This window comes from Alosa sapidissima, chromosome 18, assembly GCF_018492685.1.
Source record: "Alosa sapidissima isolate fAloSap1 chromosome 18, fAloSap1.pri, whole genome shotgun sequence".
Classification (NCBI taxonomy): Eukaryota; Metazoa; Chordata; class Actinopteri; order Clupeiformes; family Clupeidae; genus Alosa; species Alosa sapidissima.
The window spans coordinates 30,495,900-30,513,845 of record NC_055974.1 but is presented as its reverse complement, the minus strand read 5'-3'; the positions used below and the strand labels follow the sequence as shown (position 1 = coordinate 30,513,845).

General features: G+C 43.4%; 2 protein-coding genes across 2 annotated transcripts in view; one reads left to right on the top strand and one right to left on the bottom strand.

Moving 5' to 3' along the window:
- The window catches only part of LOC121689352 (synaptopodin-2-like), a 54,659-nt gene extending 52,058 nt beyond the window's left edge, over positions 1-2,601 (bottom strand). The window contains 1 exon segment of the mRNA XM_042069084.1: positions 1,639-2,601. Coding sequence (XP_041925018.1) covers positions 1,639-1,746 — 108 coding nt within the window. The 5' untranslated portion in view covers positions 1,747-2,601.
- A 6,542-nt stretch (positions 2,602-9,143) lies between these two features.
- Positions 9,144-17,946, top strand: part of sec24d (SEC24 homolog D, COPII coat complex component) — a 52,260-nt gene continuing 43,457 nt past the window's right edge. Inside the window, exons 1-4 of the mRNA XM_042070017.1 lie at positions 9,144-9,261; positions 12,803-13,000; positions 16,462-16,546; positions 17,461-17,597. Coding sequence (XP_041925951.1) covers positions 12,850-13,000; positions 16,462-16,546; positions 17,461-17,597 — 373 coding nt within the window. The 5' untranslated portion in view covers positions 9,144-9,261; positions 12,803-12,849. The remainder of the gene's footprint in view (positions 9,262-12,802; positions 13,001-16,461; positions 16,547-17,460; positions 17,598-17,946) is intronic.

Genomic DNA, 17,946 nt, shown 5'->3' with positions numbered 1-17,946 from the left:
TACAGCGAGCGGAACTAAACCCAGGGGAACTACAGACAGAGGAACTAAACCCAGGGGAACTACAGACAGAGGAACTAAACCCAGGGGAACTACAGACAGAGGAACCACAGCCAGGGAGATAAAAACAAGAACTGCCTCTCAGCACGGCCTGAAGTCATTCTGCTTTCATTACTTCAAGATCCTGGACACACAGATCCTTCACAGATCCTTCACAGATCAGCACTCATACTGTACATATAGAACACAGATCCTTCACAGATCCTTCACAGATCAGCACTCATACTGTACATATAGAACACAGATCCTTCACAGATCCTTCACAGATCAGCACTCATACTGTACATATAGAACACAGATCCTTCACAGATCCTTCACAGATAGGCACTCATACATACAGAACACAGATCCTTCACAGATCATCACTCATACATAGGTCTACAGAACACAGATCCTTTATAGGTCAGCACTCACAGATCATCACTCATACATACAGAACACAGATCCTTCACAGCTCAGCTCTCACAGATCAGCACTCATACATCCAATCATCCAATCACATCATACATCGTTCTCCAGGAGGAGGGCGAGAGGGATGGGAGAGGCTGAGCACGGGTCAATATGGAGCTGGACAAAATGTTTATCTTTGTGATTTTTGTCAATCTGACATTAACTTTTTCCGCCACCACAGCACAGCCAGTGACTGTTTAGCCGTTCCATAAACACAGAACACACAGTACTGACCGAGGTCAGGCTATTAATCTAAATAACACGAGCTCCATCTCCGCGAACCGACCCTGCGGGTGACTGCGCCCAAAGCATTAATAACCGCGCGCACATCCCAGTCCCAGCCGCGAGAGCTTGTTTAGAAATGTGTGCACGAGTGATAACGGAACGCTCATTCTCTGCCCACGAGCTCCCCTTGGCTTTACCATATAAGGGCGCAGGGTCTCGAGCTGGTGTGAGCGGCGCGTTAGGGCTGGAAAAGTCCGTTTAGACAAAAACAAGCTCGGCTCGCCTTTTCGAATCAATTAACTGCCGCGTGATGACTCAAGAGCAGGTCAGCTCACAGGACTAAGTACTGGTGTATGGAAATACCCACAGCACAAGTTGATCAGCTAACCGTTACCTGTGCGCTTATGAGATCAGCCCCCAACTTCACTACACACTACACAGAACATTCCACTGTGCATTGGAAAGGTAGAGTAAAGGTCATTGCTCTGTTGTATATAATATATAAATATAGCCATATCCAAGACCTACTTGAAGCAATCTTCCTATAATAGCACAGAACTGTTCTGGTGGTCACATATGGACAAATTCTCATTCTACGTTTCCAAGTGTCCGAGTTTAAGAGTTCATATCAGCATTACACAGGTGATCTTTACCGTCGTTAACAAAATCCTACGCACACGCTGCATAGCCTCGAGAGCCTCGAGAACTGCTATATAAAAGGTAGACCGACAGAACAATTTCCATCCTTAAACATCCTCAAAAAACGATAGTCTGACTGCTTTATTACACGATCACTGCTACCAAGACTACCAATAGCAGCAGCGTTAATAAAGCAATACGTCATTCTTCTTTTTCTTCTTCTAATTATTATTATTAGTAGTATGATGATGATGATGATTATTATACCTGGTCGATTTGTATGGGGCGGTGCGCATCCCCGTCGCTCTGGCGGAGGCTGAATCCCCAGGGCGCGCCCCCGCGTACCGTCAGGCAGAAGTAATCCCCTGTGCCCATGCTACCGGAGCTCGCGGTCAGCCAACGCTCATCAAGTGGCACAGGAATGAGAAGACTCCAAACTCCTCACTGAAGCGCGAGCAGCGGACTCGAGGAGGCTCGCGCTTCCCACCGACCCATACCAGCAGCCTCGCGGGTCCGGCCCGCTCCGACGTCACGGGGAGGAACCGGCCAAATAAGTCCATCTGCAGAAGAAAACTAAACACACACACATTCTCTCTCTCTCAAACACACACATATACAGGTTGGAAAGATGCCAAACTGTGCGTATTGTGGTCCCCATGATCGGACTACGGCAACGAACTGTTTTCTCCCCTGTTGCTCATGTTGCCAATAAGCGAAAGTAGCCTAATGTGACGGCACCTTCGGCATGTCAGACGGCACGTCTAATGCCAAAAGAAGGAAAGTCTTCCACTGAAATTGAATACACCCGCTGCTTCGATCAATAGATTGATAGATAGAAACGTTAAGACCTAAATAGACACAAATAAGCTGGAAGCATTTTCAGACTTTGAAGCAGTGAGGATGATGTCACTGAACACACTTGCAGAGCGGTCAGTAACCAAGGATCTTAAAATACCCTGATCTTCATATAAACTTGAAAGATGTGTTTTCCTACTTTATTTACAAAACGGATAGGCTACTAGTTTGTAAACCACCAGTCAGTTGAATGATTGTTTTTGTTTTTGTTTTTGTTTGTCCTTTGTCTTGTTTTGTTTTGTTTGTTGTCTGTGAGTTTACTTCAAACTATGAGTTGAGTTTCTTTATTTAGTGGTTTGTGTATTGGAACACAAGTTATACTTGAGCTTTGATGCAAATGACAACCTTGCTTTAAGTTCAATAAAGCATTGAGAAAAAAAAGTAACCAAAGATCTTTGGGAGCACTGTCAAAGCTTGGGCTTATTCGACTGTATAGGCCCTGACTCAGACACACACATGCTGTAACTGCAGATTAGTTATAGCCACATAGATGTGCTTTCCATCAATCCAAACATTACGTAATCATTTAGCAGCATTCACACATTGATATGACGTGCTTAAAACAGCATGGTTGTCACAATTGATGAGCAACGTTGTGTCTCTGTACTATATTAGGGAGATCTGACCTTATCGAGCCCATTATGCCACACATAAAGATAGGGATAAATGATAGATAAAAGGGATAAATGCAGAGACCAAATTTCCCTCACGCTCACGGGATCAAAAGTGTATACAACAGCTCGTGCAGGCCGTGGTTCTGTCCAAACTCTACCATTGCAATGCATTGTTAGCTGGCCGGCCTACCTGCTTGCATAGTAAAATCATTACAGATGATTCAGAATGCTGCAGCAGCTTGTCTGGCCTTTTCTCAGCCAAAGAAGACACATGGAACTCCTCTGTTAGATGGAACTCCTCTGTTAGTTACTCTCCCATGGCTTCCTATAGCAGCCAGAATTACATTCAGATCCCATTCTCTGGCCTATAGGACACACACTGGATCTGCACTTTGCTATCTGAATTCCGTGATCAAACTCTACGTCCCCTCTCGTCCACTGCGGCAAGGGCGTAGGTTTGGTCTCAGCTTTGGTGGGGACACATCCCCAACTCCTGTTGTCACAATACCAACATTAGTGTTTCAATACCAATACTAAGTGAAGAATCTCAATTTCGATACTTTTGCGATTTTTTGATTTGATTTTTTGCGAACTTGATTTGGTTTGTGTGATTTGTGAGATCATTCACATCAGTGGCAATCATAGAATTTGATTGACCCTCCACACACACACACACACACACACACACACACACACACACACACACACACACACACACACACACACACACACACACACACACACACAAACACAGACATACATAGAAAGTGATGGTTGTCATCAGTGTTGGGCAAGTTACTTCAAAATCGTATTATGTACAGTATTACTCATTACTGTACTTTCAAAGTAATTTGTTACATTATAATATGTATCTGAATTGTAAGGCATTACACTACTATTGTATTACTTTTGAGTTACTTTCACCAAAATATCTAGAAATATGAATTTGGAATTCTAAATGCAGTTTATTATGCTCAATGCAGCTCATTGCACTTCTAATGGAGGGTGATGTGGTATAACATAATGACTGAGCTAGGCTTCAGGCTAACAACAGTAGAATGCAATAGGCACAGTGATGGCTCATGATGCAATACAAGGAACAATCATAGCCAGAATTTTGTTAAAAGCAGACCAAAGGTCAAAGTCTGGTTAATTGTGATAGAAATGCTGTAACTTAGGCTTAGGCCTACTCATTCAAATTAACAGAGAGCCCACTACCTGTATATTGCAACCCAAAACTTAGACATGTCAAGATTTCTGAAACATGTAATATGTATTTCAAATACAAAATAGTATTTTGTAATTTTTATTTTATTGGGTTGAAGGAAATGGCTCTGTATTTTGTATCAAAATACTTTATTGGTGTGTATTTTTGTATTTTAAAAATACTGCAAAATACTATGTGAAAAACACTAAAAAAAGTAGATACTACTTGATGAATAATTGGTAATTAGGCAACAATGGTTAATGTTTATCGCAATCAGCTAATGTGAGAACAGCTGTGTTCAACGACATTCACAGCTTTTCAGTGACGGCCTTTTGCTGAAGCATCAGCTCTGGTCTGAAGTATAAGTATAAATACTCTTTTGATCCCGTGAGGGAAATTTAGTCTCTGCATTTATCCCAATCTGTGAATTAGTGAAACACACTCAGCACACTACACAGTGAACACACAGTGAGGTACCCACTAATCACGGCGCAGTGAGCTGCCTGCAACAACAGCGGCGCTCAGGGGCAGTGATGGGTTAGGTGCCTTGCTCAAGGGCACTTCCGCCGTGCCTACTGATCGGGGTTTGAACCCGCAAGCCTCCGGTCACAAGTCCGAAGCGCTAACCAGTAGGCCACGGCTGCCCTGAAGCACTGGTGTGAAGTCGTACGCAAGTAAATATGAGCAAGGTTACCTGTGCAAGTTCACATAAGGACACCGACAAAGGCAACAATGTCCTTTTGTATCCAAGCCAATTAACAGAAAAAATGTCAGATATCTCAATGAACCACAATGACATCAATAGATGGTAAGGTGTTGAGTGTGTTTGAATTCCCTTCCTTGTAGCATCCTTTTCTGCATTGCACAGTGGGGAGAAGTTCACCTTGTTTAATTAAATAACAATTATATTTCCTTATTAGCTGCATACTTGAGGTTGGAGATATTAAGGCAAGTCAAGTTTCTCACATACTGGAAGTTCAAGATATACAGCCTTATGATTTTCTTATTCAGTTCTACACTGGACTTGAATTACGAAATTCGGCACAGATACACAATTATGATTTTGGCCTATTGATTATAATGTGGTTAATTGTAAGTATAAGTATATTTTAATCTCTGCATTTAAGAAAATATAATCTCTGAATTTATCCCAATCCGTGAATTAGTGAAACACTCAGCACACAGTGAGGTGAAGCACAATCCCGGCGCAGTGAGCTGCCTGCAACAACAGCAGCGCTTGGGTAGCAATGAGGGGTCGGGGTTCGAATCGGCAACCCTCCGGTTAGGTTACAAGTCCGAAGCGCTAACCAGTAGGCCACGGCTGCCGAATTGACAGCTCTGTCAGTCAAATTCAATATCAAAATGTTTTACTTTGGCCTTTTATGGGGTATGTATTGGCGGACAGCCCTGGTAACTTACCGTTGTCGTTGACGCACCTGCTCGCTTGACTGCCACTGCAAAGTAGCCTGTGCATTGGCATTCTCCATGCGTGTAGCCTGTGTGTCAGATAACCCTGACGTTTCTTGTATTGTCGTGCTGGCTGTCGGAATGATCAGCAGTACAAATAAGTTCGCTAAAATATTGGTGGGGACAATTTTGTCATCTTAAAATTTTGATTAGGACTAGTCCTTAGCGTCCCACCCTAAATCTACGCCCATGCACAGCGGTCCTCTGATGAGCGTCTACTATGTCGGCCATACACCCGGCACAACGTGGCGCCAAGCACGACGTAACTTATTATATTATATCGTACACCCAAGCACGACGAAAGTCTTAATCATACTTATTATATCGTACCCAAGCACGACGCAAGTCTTAATAATACTTTTTATATCGTACACCCAAGTCAGTGATGAATTTTTCGATATGATTCCATGATTCCATTGGACATTGTGCCCACTGGTGTGGCAATTTAAAAAAACAAATAGGTGCGATCAGGCGCTTGATTGCTATCTTACACACACTAAAAAACGCCACTGACCAAGAGAAACATGGCCTATAGTATAGCAGTCCTTAGCAAAGAGTCCCAGGCAACGACTCATTTTCAGGATGAATATCCTTACGAGTTTTATGCAGTCATTCGAACGTTACTGGGATTAAGTTCTGCTTTTTTTGTTTTAACCCCCTAGTCAGTCAATAGTGAATGAAAATAAGATTTTTGTCATTGCCTATGAGACCCGGTGAAGATAGTTTCAGTTCAGTTGATGTGTTCAAATAATAGGCTAGTGCAGATGTATGGCTATATTCTGCTGGTCACACACACACAGGTTTTAGTAAACCAAATGTAACCTGCGTTGTGTTGAACCTGCGCGATTCAGCACTGCACACGCCCGGACTCGAACCCGCGAACAGCAGCACCTTGAATTGGGAGGCAAGCACGCTAACAATTGAGCCAACAGCCCAGGCAACTGGCTCGCATGCCAGCAGCACTCTTGAGGTTGAGAGTGAAGTTTACCAACGTTCCACAAGCACAGCTAAGCTAGCTGGCATCCTTTACACAAATATTAGTGGAATGTGCAAGCATTTCTTCAGATGAGCTGACTGTCAAAATACCAATGCGCTGTTTGATGGTGCGCTGCTGGCTCTTAAGACAGATGTTATTCTCATGGGTACAAAGCCAGGGGCGGAGCTTGAGGGGGTGCGGGAGGTGCGGCACGCCCCCGGCCCGGGACCTTCTTTTACTGTCTATGGGTGCGAGGGCGCCCCTCATCCACCTCCCGGTAAGGTGGGACGGGCCTCTCCCACGGCACAAAGCCGGAGGAGCTAAGATCATGCAAACGGTTTTTTTTCAATCATTTTCATCAGAGTGGGACGTAGGCTTATAGGTTGCCCCAGTCAGGACGAGTTATGACTCACGGTTGCTGAAAAGTTTTGAAATTTACTTTGATGATTTAGTAGGTGTAAAATATTGAATAAAATGTTCTGCTGTATGACTGGCTTTATTTTAACTCTCATATTGAACTTTACAACGTGCAAATTTACAAAATTGGATCAACGATATTGTCTCCTACAGGCGTCAATGAGAGAACACTTACACTTACATGATTTTGGTTTCGATTTTCTAATTGGAGTAAGTCTTTGTGACAACACGTCATGATACATTTGATAATGTTCGATCGTTGTTTTGGTATGAAGCATATTTTACGTAGCCTAATGAATGCGCTCTAGAAAGTGAAAGTAGCCTAACCTAGGCCTAGGCCTATGCGCTCTGTGTCTGAGCTGTCTGTGCACGTCCGCAATTGATTACGTTCCTCAAATGGAGAACACATCAATCCCATGGTATTTTTTGCCCTAAAATGCATGAAACATGCAAGTTCAAAATCCCGCCGGTACGTTACATCTCCGTTTCATATTTGCCTAGGCTACTAGCCTACAATAAATGAATTGAACGAACTCAACTGACAACAGGTATATCTACTGATTCGGTCATTGAGACTACATAATACAGACTACAGAATACAGTACAACAAACTTTATGTCTTTCTGAAGTTTATTTTTGTATTCCGGGGTACAGTAGCCTAATTGCCTAATGTCTTGACAATAGTTTTTCTTACCGGCTGTTTACTGACTGCGCCGCTCTGAACTTTCCTGGTTTATGACGTAAACCGCTACATCTCGGCTCTGGCATTGCCTAAACTCATCGTGTGGGAAATCAGATTATCTGTCAATATTGGGCTTTGAAAGTAAGGGATATTTGCTCAGTAATAGTAGGCCTAGGCTAGGCCTACATTTTGTAAGATTTATAGAGAAACCGAGGGGATGTTAAATTAGAAATCGTTGGAAATTGAAAACACACACCTACAAAAAAAGATTCGGGGCTCTTAAAAAGAGATTCGGGGCTTGCCCCCGAAGCCACCCCCTCGCTCCGCCAATGCAACCACCCAGCAGTAACTTCTGCATTCAGTGAGATTTGCACCGCCCTAATTTTATTTTTGACTCTTCCCGTCACCGTTGCAACCTCTGAGCGCTCATTCTCCAAGTTAAAGACCATTAAAAAGCACTTGAGGAGCACAGTGGGACAGGAGAGACTGAGTGGACTTGCCATGTTGTCCATAGCGAATGAGAGAGCAAAGAAAATGGACATAGGCCTACACAGAGCATCGTGGTTCGCGGAGCGCAAGGCTCGTCGTATGCCCTTCAAATAAAGTGCTGCGTATTATTATTGTTTTATTATTAGGGGTCATGTAGCCTAATGTTTTTGTTGTTCTCTTGGTTACACTTCATGTACGTTCGATGGACTTCAAAATTACATCGTTTCTCTCCGTGGCGCTGACGCTTGTAAGACACGCTGTTGCGGGCATGTGTAGCCTATGTTGTAAAATTATGTTATGATGAGTTTAATAAAGGGCCCGGTCATGTGCCCCGCCCCCGGCCCGGCTCTGACTTGTTCCGCCACTGTACAAAGCATAGATATAGGCCTACTGACAGTATATATATATCTATGAGTACAAAGGATGTTACGCCACAAACACATCCATGACTGATTTACACACACAATAACAACCCTTTAGTACAATGCACCCGGCCTCTGATCACAAAATCCACTTCCATTGAACATCCTGCTAAATTGAATTTAGGCTTTTACCATTATTATTATTATTATTATTAGACTATTTGATGTGATTGTAAGTCGATTTGGACAAAATCTGTTGATGTCGTTGGTATTACTTACGCAGACACTAATGACAGTATTCCATGGCGATCATCTACTGTATTTTTTTCTGTCTCTAAAAGGTTATTGTAACACGTTTGCAAACTTTTGTCAGCACTATATATCGCATATACCTGCGCATCACTGCTGAACATACCAAAGTAGACTAAGTGGTGGTTCTAAAACGGGATTTTAAAACGTTTGTAACAGGCGCAGCAGAATCAGGCCTCAGCAGCCAGTATCGCAGTCCGAAGCTTCTCTCATTTCCTCCTTCCCGGTCAGTAATACGGGGCTGCGTTACAGAAACATGCCACAGCAACATCTGTGCGCATCTGAGTAGTCTGCTGGCTGTCTCGCGCCCTGCCGAGTGCGCACTATGGCCTCTGCTGCTGACGTGTAGTGTCTCCCCTCCTGCACGCATGCGCAGTCGCCCCAGAGAAGTACGCGGTGCGCTGCGCATTGGAGCCGGTGGCGTGCGGGAGTTTGACGTGGCACTACTCGCCGTGCACTTTCAGGATTCCGAGCGAAGCGGACGCTGCCCAGTCTCCCATTCTACTACTTAGGTAAATAACGACACTTTAAAAAAACTAACACCCCACTATGACAATGCATGACGCCATGTGTATTTTATTTTTCTATAAAGGTTTGTGATTGCCTTCCGTAGGGTTAATCGTGGAGGAAAAGTTTAACACCTTAGCTATTTCCGTGTCGTGATCTAGAGTAGCATCATCCTCCTTCTCACAGCTGTCTGTTGGTGAAGTTTTGCGTGTTGTTCTCTCATAGTGTTGGCGATGCATTGTAGCCAGAAATGTAGGCTAATTAAGCCTCTTTTACAGTGACTAGAAACGTTTATGTGACGTTTGGCTCATTTGTTGATTGTGATGCAAGTTCGCCCTCATAACGGTCTTTGACGTGGCATATGGGTGCGAGGCTGGCCGACGCCGAAAGACACCACCGCTGGATGCCACGGAAGACATCTCATAAGAAACCCATACGATTTCTCATAAGAAATCCGTTTATCTGTTCAGGCAGTAGGACATGTATTCCGCTCTCTACAACATCTCTCTTTAGGAACAGCTTCCGATCTGCGGCCACAGGCGATCTGTGGCCAGGTGAATTCAGCCCTGTGCCATGAAATGAAAACAAATGCAACTCTTCTGCTACTAAAAGGCAAAGCTAAAATGCAATCATATTGTTCAGATTGCTACTTTAATTTATGCAGTGCCACTGATTGTTCTCATACATAACATATAGGCCTAGATGCAGTTTGTGACTGACTCATTGGGGTCATACACACCTAGGCCCGTTAATTACTGGTGTTGCCTGCAGGCGACAGAAATCGTGTTGTCATTTTTGTCATTTTTTTTTTTTTTTTTAAAGTGCTCAAATACAATCAAAGTGTTCAAGAGTTCAATATTAAGAGTAGAGGCCATTTACAAGGTGTTGTGTGTGTGTGTGTGTGTGAGGGTGTGTGTTGTCTTACCCAGCAGCTGATTGTGTTATCACAAATGACCCTTATCGCAATCTTCCAGTTCAATACCAAAGGTCCCATTTCCACGTGTTAGGGGAGAGAGTTTGGAAACAGATTACTTCATGAGTCAGTGTGTGTGTCTCTTTCAGTTTAGAGATGTAACACACACACACATACACACACACAGTTACACTCAACTGGAAGTATATCTGTAGTGAAGGTGAGTTAACATCCATATCAACCTCACATGCCCCTTACACAAACTCACTGACATGGCCTGCACCCCCCTTCAATCCAAACACAGAGACGCAATATCCACTTAGGCAGCACACAACTCCCCTTCACAAACGCAATAGGCAGCACACAACTCCCCTTGACAAAGCACAGACGGCTTAAAATAACCCTTTATAGTGAAGAGACCCTAAACCTCCTGAACATACATGAGTTTCCAAACAGGTTGCATAGACAGCAGGAGTCTCTAGTCCAGTGATGGAGATGGAGACAACTCAGTGCTACATCGAGATTCCCATCCGGTCAGGTAGAGCAGTGTTTCCCAAAGACTGGGTCGCAGGAGATTTTATTCGGGTCGTCGGCACAATTTATGTTGTCTAATAGGCCTAACTTAGCCAGGAAAGCTATCAGTTTTCTATTAGGATATAGTTTGTTTACCACAGTTACATCCCTCTGTGCAATTTTGCATTTAGAATAGCTCTGAAATTGGGGGGCGAACGCGTCGCAGAGGGGACAGCGTGCATCTCACTCACAAAATTAAACATTTCTGTGGGGCGCCTGCCATGGACCTCGCAGTTGCAAAATGCAAGGGACATGAATCAGCCTATTTGCACAAACATTAACGGACACCAGCTCTTCAACTTGACCGATTAAAATCTAGTCAACTAAAGCAGACATCCATATACCAGACATGGCTATTCAATTTGTGTCATAGGCTGTAGATAGTTTCAATTGTAGACGCACTCTTTAAAGTTAATAGCAACCTCCTCACGTTCCTTATTATTTCGGATTTAAAATGCTCAACGGTGCATTATATTAGCCTACTATTTAAATGGACATTTTAAACATTTTCCTCTCGTTTTCCACCTCACAAACTCTACAATACAATAATATAGGCTACAATAAAGGCGCATTATCTTTTGACTATTGCGCAAAAGCCTCTTGTTCTGATATTTATTAATTTCACATTCTTACAACATAGCTTGCCACAACAACTCAGCCTTGGTATACGGCCTACAAATAAACGTTTAACTCCAGAGAAAAATGCATATTCAACTTTCCAAATAAAGAAACCTCCACAAATAGGCTACAATATAACGACTTGAGTTACTTGCTATGTTTACATAGGAATTGACGGTGTTATGGATCCATTTGTCTGCAACGCAACGTAGCCTACAACATCTCTCTTTAGGAACAGCTTACTATGCTGAAGAGTGACGACTGCGTAGCATGCAAGAATACCCTCAAGAAAAGTTTGAGAAAACAATATGATTGCATGCAGTTTGCATGTTAGATCTGAAGTGAATGGGTCGTGATGGTCTGTCATTTTTAAAAAGTGGGTCCCCAGAAAAAAAGTTTGGGAAACACTGAGGTAGAGGCTTCATGGAGATCCTCATGGTCAGGTAGAGGCTTCATGGAGATCCGCATGGTCAGGTAGAGGCTTCATGGAGATCCGCATGGTCAGGTAGAGGTTTCATGGAGATCCTCATGGTCAGGTAGAGGCTTCATGGAGATCCGCATGGTCAGGTAGAGGTTTCATGGAGATCCTCATGGTCAGGTAGAGGCTTCATGGAGATCCGCATGGTCAGGTAGAGTAGGTACTAAAAGGCTTTTAGGGCTGCAGAATAAACCACCAGTTCAGCAGAAGAGCAGGGGGGACATGCAGAGCCTCTGCTCCAACATCCTCTGTGTGTGTGTGTGTGTGTGTGTGTGTGTGTGTGTGTGTGTGTATGCCATGTCCTGATGTGCCTGTGATGTGTGTGTGTTTGTGTCTGTGTGTGTGTGTGTGTGTATGTGTGTGTGTGTGTGTGTGTGTATGCCATGTCCTGACGTGCCTGTGATGTGTGTGTGTTTGTGTCTGTGTGTGTGTGTGTGGGTGGATGCCATGTCCTGATGTGCCTGTGATGTGTGTGTGTTTGTGTCTGTGTGTGTGTGTGTGGGTGTGGGTGTGGGTGGATGCCATGTCCTGACGTGCCTGTGACGTGTGTGTGTGTTTGTGTCTGTGTGTGTGTGTGTGTTTTTTTGTGTTCTGTGTGTGTGTGTGTGTGTCTGTGTGTGTGTGTGTGTGTGTGTGTGTGTTTTTTTGTGTTCTGTGTGTGTGTGTGTGTGTGTGTGTGTGTGTGTATGTGTATGTGTGTGTGTGTGTTTTTGTGTCTGTGTGTGTGTGTATGTGTGTGTGTGTGTGTGTGTGTGTGTGTGTGTGGGGATGCGGATGCCATGTCCTGACGTGTTTGTGTCTGTGTGTGTCTGTATGTGTCTGTGTGTGTGTTTGTGTTTGTGTGTGTGTGTCTGTGTGTCTCTGTGTGTCTCTGTGTGTCTCTGTGTGTGTGTGTGTGTGTGTGGGTGGGTGTGTGGATGCCATGTCCTGACGTGCCTGTGATGTGTGTGTGTCCCCTCTGCAGGTTTTTGTCGGGTTGCCAGATTGGCATGAGAAGAATCCCCTGACAGCATGAGCCAGCAGGGATACGTCGCGGCCCCCCCTTACTCCCAGGCACAGCCCGGGATGGGGGGGTACCCCAGTGGGTATGGAGCAACCCCCGCCCAGCCCATGTACGGGCACTACGGAGCACCTGCACAGGCCTTCTCCGCCCCACCCACAGGTAATGCTAACACACCTGGGCCACTACAGGTAATGCTAACACACTTGGTTTGCTACAGGTAATGCTAACACACCTGGGCCACTACAGGTAATGCTAACACACCTGGGCCACTACAGGTAATGCTAACACACATGGGCCACTACAGGTAATGCTAACACACCTGGTTTGCTACAGGTAAAGCTAGCACATCTGGCTCTTCTCAGGTAATGCTAACACACCTGGGTCACTATAGGTAATGCTAACACACTTGGTTTGCTACAGGTAAAGCTAACACACCTGTGTCTCCAGAGATCACACTAACGCTAGCACTCCTGGGTACCCACAGGTTAAAACTAGGGCTGTCAAAATAACTGATTAATTTTGATTAATTAATTTGAGAAAAAATAACTGCAGATAAAAAATAGTGCAGATTAATCGATTCCGTACGACCTTTGACCCCGAGCCGTTCTAGTCAGTAACCATTAGACTAAAATAAAGAAGACAGAAAAAAAATGTTCTGCCTAGATCATTGATTGGAACATTTACTTTTAAAAAACGGCCTGATGGTGTTGATAAAAATAAAGTGTTGATTAAAATAAAGTCCTCTGCAATGTATGCAGCAAGGAATTTGCGTATCACCGGAGTTCGTCAACTCTAAAGTCGCACATCAATGCAAAGAAATAAGTGTTGACATTGAGGGGAGTGTTAATTTATTTTCATTGTGTCCCCTAGGTTATACTGTACCTGTGACCTAAAATGCAATGAAACTTCTTCCCGAAGCACTTTTGAATTTTATTTCCTCAGCATATTAGGTCATATCGTAGATTATTATGGTCATTATTTGAACAGTGAAAATAATAATAAAAAGTTTTTGAACTCACTAATGAGTTCACTAATGTCACTAATGCTGATTATTCAATGATTCATTTGAATTTAAATATTTAAAATACTTTCACAGCAAAAATGATATATGCGATTAATTTAGATTAATTAATCACAGAGTATGTAATTAATTCGATTAATTTTTTTAATCAATTGACAGCCCTAGTTAAAACATAAACACCAGGGCAGCCATGGCCTACTGGTTAGCGCTTCGGACTTGTGACCGGAGGGTTGCCTGTTCGAACCCCGACCAGTAGGAACGGATGAAGTGCCCTTGAGCAAGGCACCTAACTCCTCACTGCTCCCCGAGCGCTGCTGTTATTGCAGGCAGCTTACTGCGCCGGGATTAGTGTGTGCTTCACCTCACTGTGTGTACACTGTGTGCTGAGTGTGTTTCACTAATTCACGGATTGGGATAAATGCAGAGACCAAATTTCCCTCACGGGATCAAAAGAGTATACTTATAGTTTTACTACTAAGTGTGCATTCAGTGGGTCAACCACGCCTACTCTTGCTGTTTTGCAAAAACGGTCGTGTTTCCCCATACTTCACTTTCTTTTTAGTCATATCAAAAGCTGTCGTTAATTTGGTGGAAATACTTCACTTTCTTTTTAGTCTATATCAAAAGCTGTTGTTAATTTGGTGGAAATACTTCACTTTCTTTTTAGTCTATATCAAAAGCTGTTGTTAATTTGGAGGAAATACTTCACTTTCTTTTTAGTCTATATCAAAAGCTGTCGTTAATTTGGTGGAAAGCCGTGGAATGAATGAATTTGGAGGAAAGCCGAGAATGCACACATGTTCTGAATGATTTACACCTGGCTTGACCTACAGTAGTCGATCCTACTCCTCCTGACTTGGTGCTCATGAAACATGTTGAGCTAGGATGCCCAGACTACACAAGGTCAAGTGTCGCTTTATCGATTCCGATTTCTTGGATCTTGGATTTCTTAATTCTACTTTTGTGAAATACCTCTCTGGGTTTCCACAAGCCAACACACCTGGGCTAACACACCTGGGCTAACACACCTGGGCTAACACACCTGGGCTAACACACCTGGGCTAACACACCTGGGCCAACACACCTGGGCTAACACACCTGGGCTAACACACCTGGGCTAACACACCTGGGCTTGGATAGATCTCACTAATGACCTCAGACCCATTTCCTTCATCACCATTCTATGTGAATGCATGGAAAAGCTTGTAATAGACACCATTCAACTCCCCATCCCTCTCCGGTCCAGTTTGCTTATTTATAAAGCATGGAGAGATGCAGAGCATGTTACGGTAACATTACTTCACATGGTTAGCAGGGGATGCTACTGTAACATTACTTCACATGGTTAGCAGGGGATGCTACGGTGACATTACTTCACATGGTTAGCAGGGGATGCTACTGTAACATTACTTCACATGGTTAGCAGAGGATGCTACTGTAACATTACTTCACATGGTTAGCAGGGGATGCTACTGTAACATTACTTCACATGGTTAGCAGGGGATGCTACGGTAACATTACTTCACATGGGTAGCAGGGGATGCTGCGGTAACATTAGTTCACATGGTTAGCAGAGGATGCTACTGTAACATTACTTCATATGGTTAGCAGAGGATGCTACTGTGCAGTAGCATAGCCAGAAATGTTCTAATGGGTGGGCACTGAAAAAAACGGGTGGGCAAAGCCAATTTGATTGAACATAAGAGAGGCCTAGATGAGATACACCATACAAGCATTAATCATAGGCATGTTATATTTATGACATAAAAGTGGAATTTATTGAACGCATTTGATCACAGCTGACAAATTATGCAGAAACATTTTCAACTGGAGCAAAACAATGCATGAATGTAGCTTCGACATGTCACATGAAACACAATTGAGACAATAGATTGACCATATGGACAACACATTGGACAACTGCAAAGCCTTATCATAGGCATGTTACATTTATGACATGAAAAGTGGAACTTATGGAACGAAAATGACAAATTACGCAGTTGGCTAAACATTTTAAACTTGCGCAAAACTGCATGAACCCAGCATCGGTGCATCGCATAAAACACAAATTGAAGCAACACAGATTGACCATTGGACAATTCTACTGCAAAGCCTTTCCATAGACATGCAATGTTTATGACGTATGTGTTTATGAGTGTGTGTTCTATGTGTGTGTGTGTTGATGAGTGTGTGTGTTCTATGTGAGTGTGTGTGTGTGTTGATGAGTGTGTGTGTTGATGAGTATGTGTGTGTGTGTGTGTGTGTGTTGATGTGTGTGTGTGTGTGTTGATGTGTGTGTGTGTGTTGTGTTCTATGTGAGTGTGTGTGTTGATGAGTGTGTGTGTTGATGAGTGTGTTTGTGTGTGTTGATGAGTGTGTGTGTTGATGAGTGTGTGTGTTGATGTGTGTGTGTGCTGTGTGTGTGTATTGATGTGTGTGTGTATTGATGAGTGTGTGTGTGTTCTATGTGAGTGTGTGTATTGATGAGTGTATCTGTTGATGAGTGTGTGTGTTGATGTGTGTGTGTGTGTTGATGAGGGTGTGTTTTGTGTACTATGTGTGTGTGTGTTGATGAGTGTGTGTGTTGTGTACCTTCTAGGTGTTGCCAAAGGGCCAGTGGCCACGCCCCCTCCTGTGTCTCAGTACGGATCACCACTGCAACAGAACGGAGCACACACACAGAGGTACACACACACACACATTAACACACACACACATTAACACACACACATTAACACATACACACACAGAGGTACACACACAAACACACACACACACACAGAGAAACACACACACACACACACATTAACACACACATTCCTTGTTGAAGCAGATAGTGCAGTGGTCACAGGGAAGGGCTGGCATGCGGGAGACGGGTTCAATTCCTGTGTGATGCATTTAGGCAGAGTGAGTGTGCATGTGTACCAACGTCTCTGGAGAGAAGGCGCGCAATTTGAACAAGAAATCGGTTCTCAAACGGAAGTGTTGATTGCAACAATTAGCTAGTTCATGCACCAGGATGTAAATAGCATGCAGTACTATAAACACCAGGGTACGAATAGCATCCACTTCTAACTGTACATTGATGCAAACAGCATACCTTATTCAGAGTGTCTATTACACAGCTGAGCTATTCACACTCTGTTATGTAACAACAAAAAAACCATGTTGCTTGTTTTTAAAAAAAAAAAAAAAATATTATTACATTTTGTGATCAATATGCCAGATTAAATGCACAGGGGTGCAAATAGCATACACTGATATTTGTACCAGACGAGGTACTAATAGGACACATTGCTGTGTGCACCGGGGTACGAATAGCATACATTGATATTTGTACCAGACGGGGTACTAATAGGACACATTGCTGTGTGCACCGGGGTACGAATAGAATTCACTTCTTATTGCACCAGGGTACGAATAGCATACACTGCTACTGTAATTGTACCAGGGGTGCAAATAGCCTTACCCTATTTAATTACACACACATTATTTAATGATTTCATTTGATTATTTAATTACACACACACATGATTTAAGGATTTCATTTGATAATTTAATTTGGTGGACAAGTCTAATTGGTCCTTCTCCTTCCCAGGTTCCCACCCCCTGCAGCAGGCCCCTCCCCCTTTGGCCCACCCCCTCAGGTGTCCTACCAGAGCATGGCCCCTCAGGTCCCGCCCCCCACCCAGCAGCTGGCCAATCAGATGGGGGCCATGCAGATCGGTAACTATGGTACGTGCTAGTTCTGCCTGGAAAACTATACATTAAAGCAGCGTTATTTAAACATTTGGCAATAGTTATTTAAACATTTGGCACTAGTTATTTAAACATTTGGCAATAGTTATTTAAATGTTTGGCACTCATAGAAATGTGTATAGTATGGATAACTAGTTTTGGTATAATCTTCAAATCCATTTTCGTGGTATATATAGGGTCATGAAGTATGCACAGTCCTTGATATGTGTGCAGATATTAGATGTTAGCATGCTAGTTAGCATTTCTTTTAGCTTGCTAGATAGAAACCAAAACCGCTTACTAGCCAGGTGTTGGCCTCCAACATCCGTTTCCTATGAGACATGGT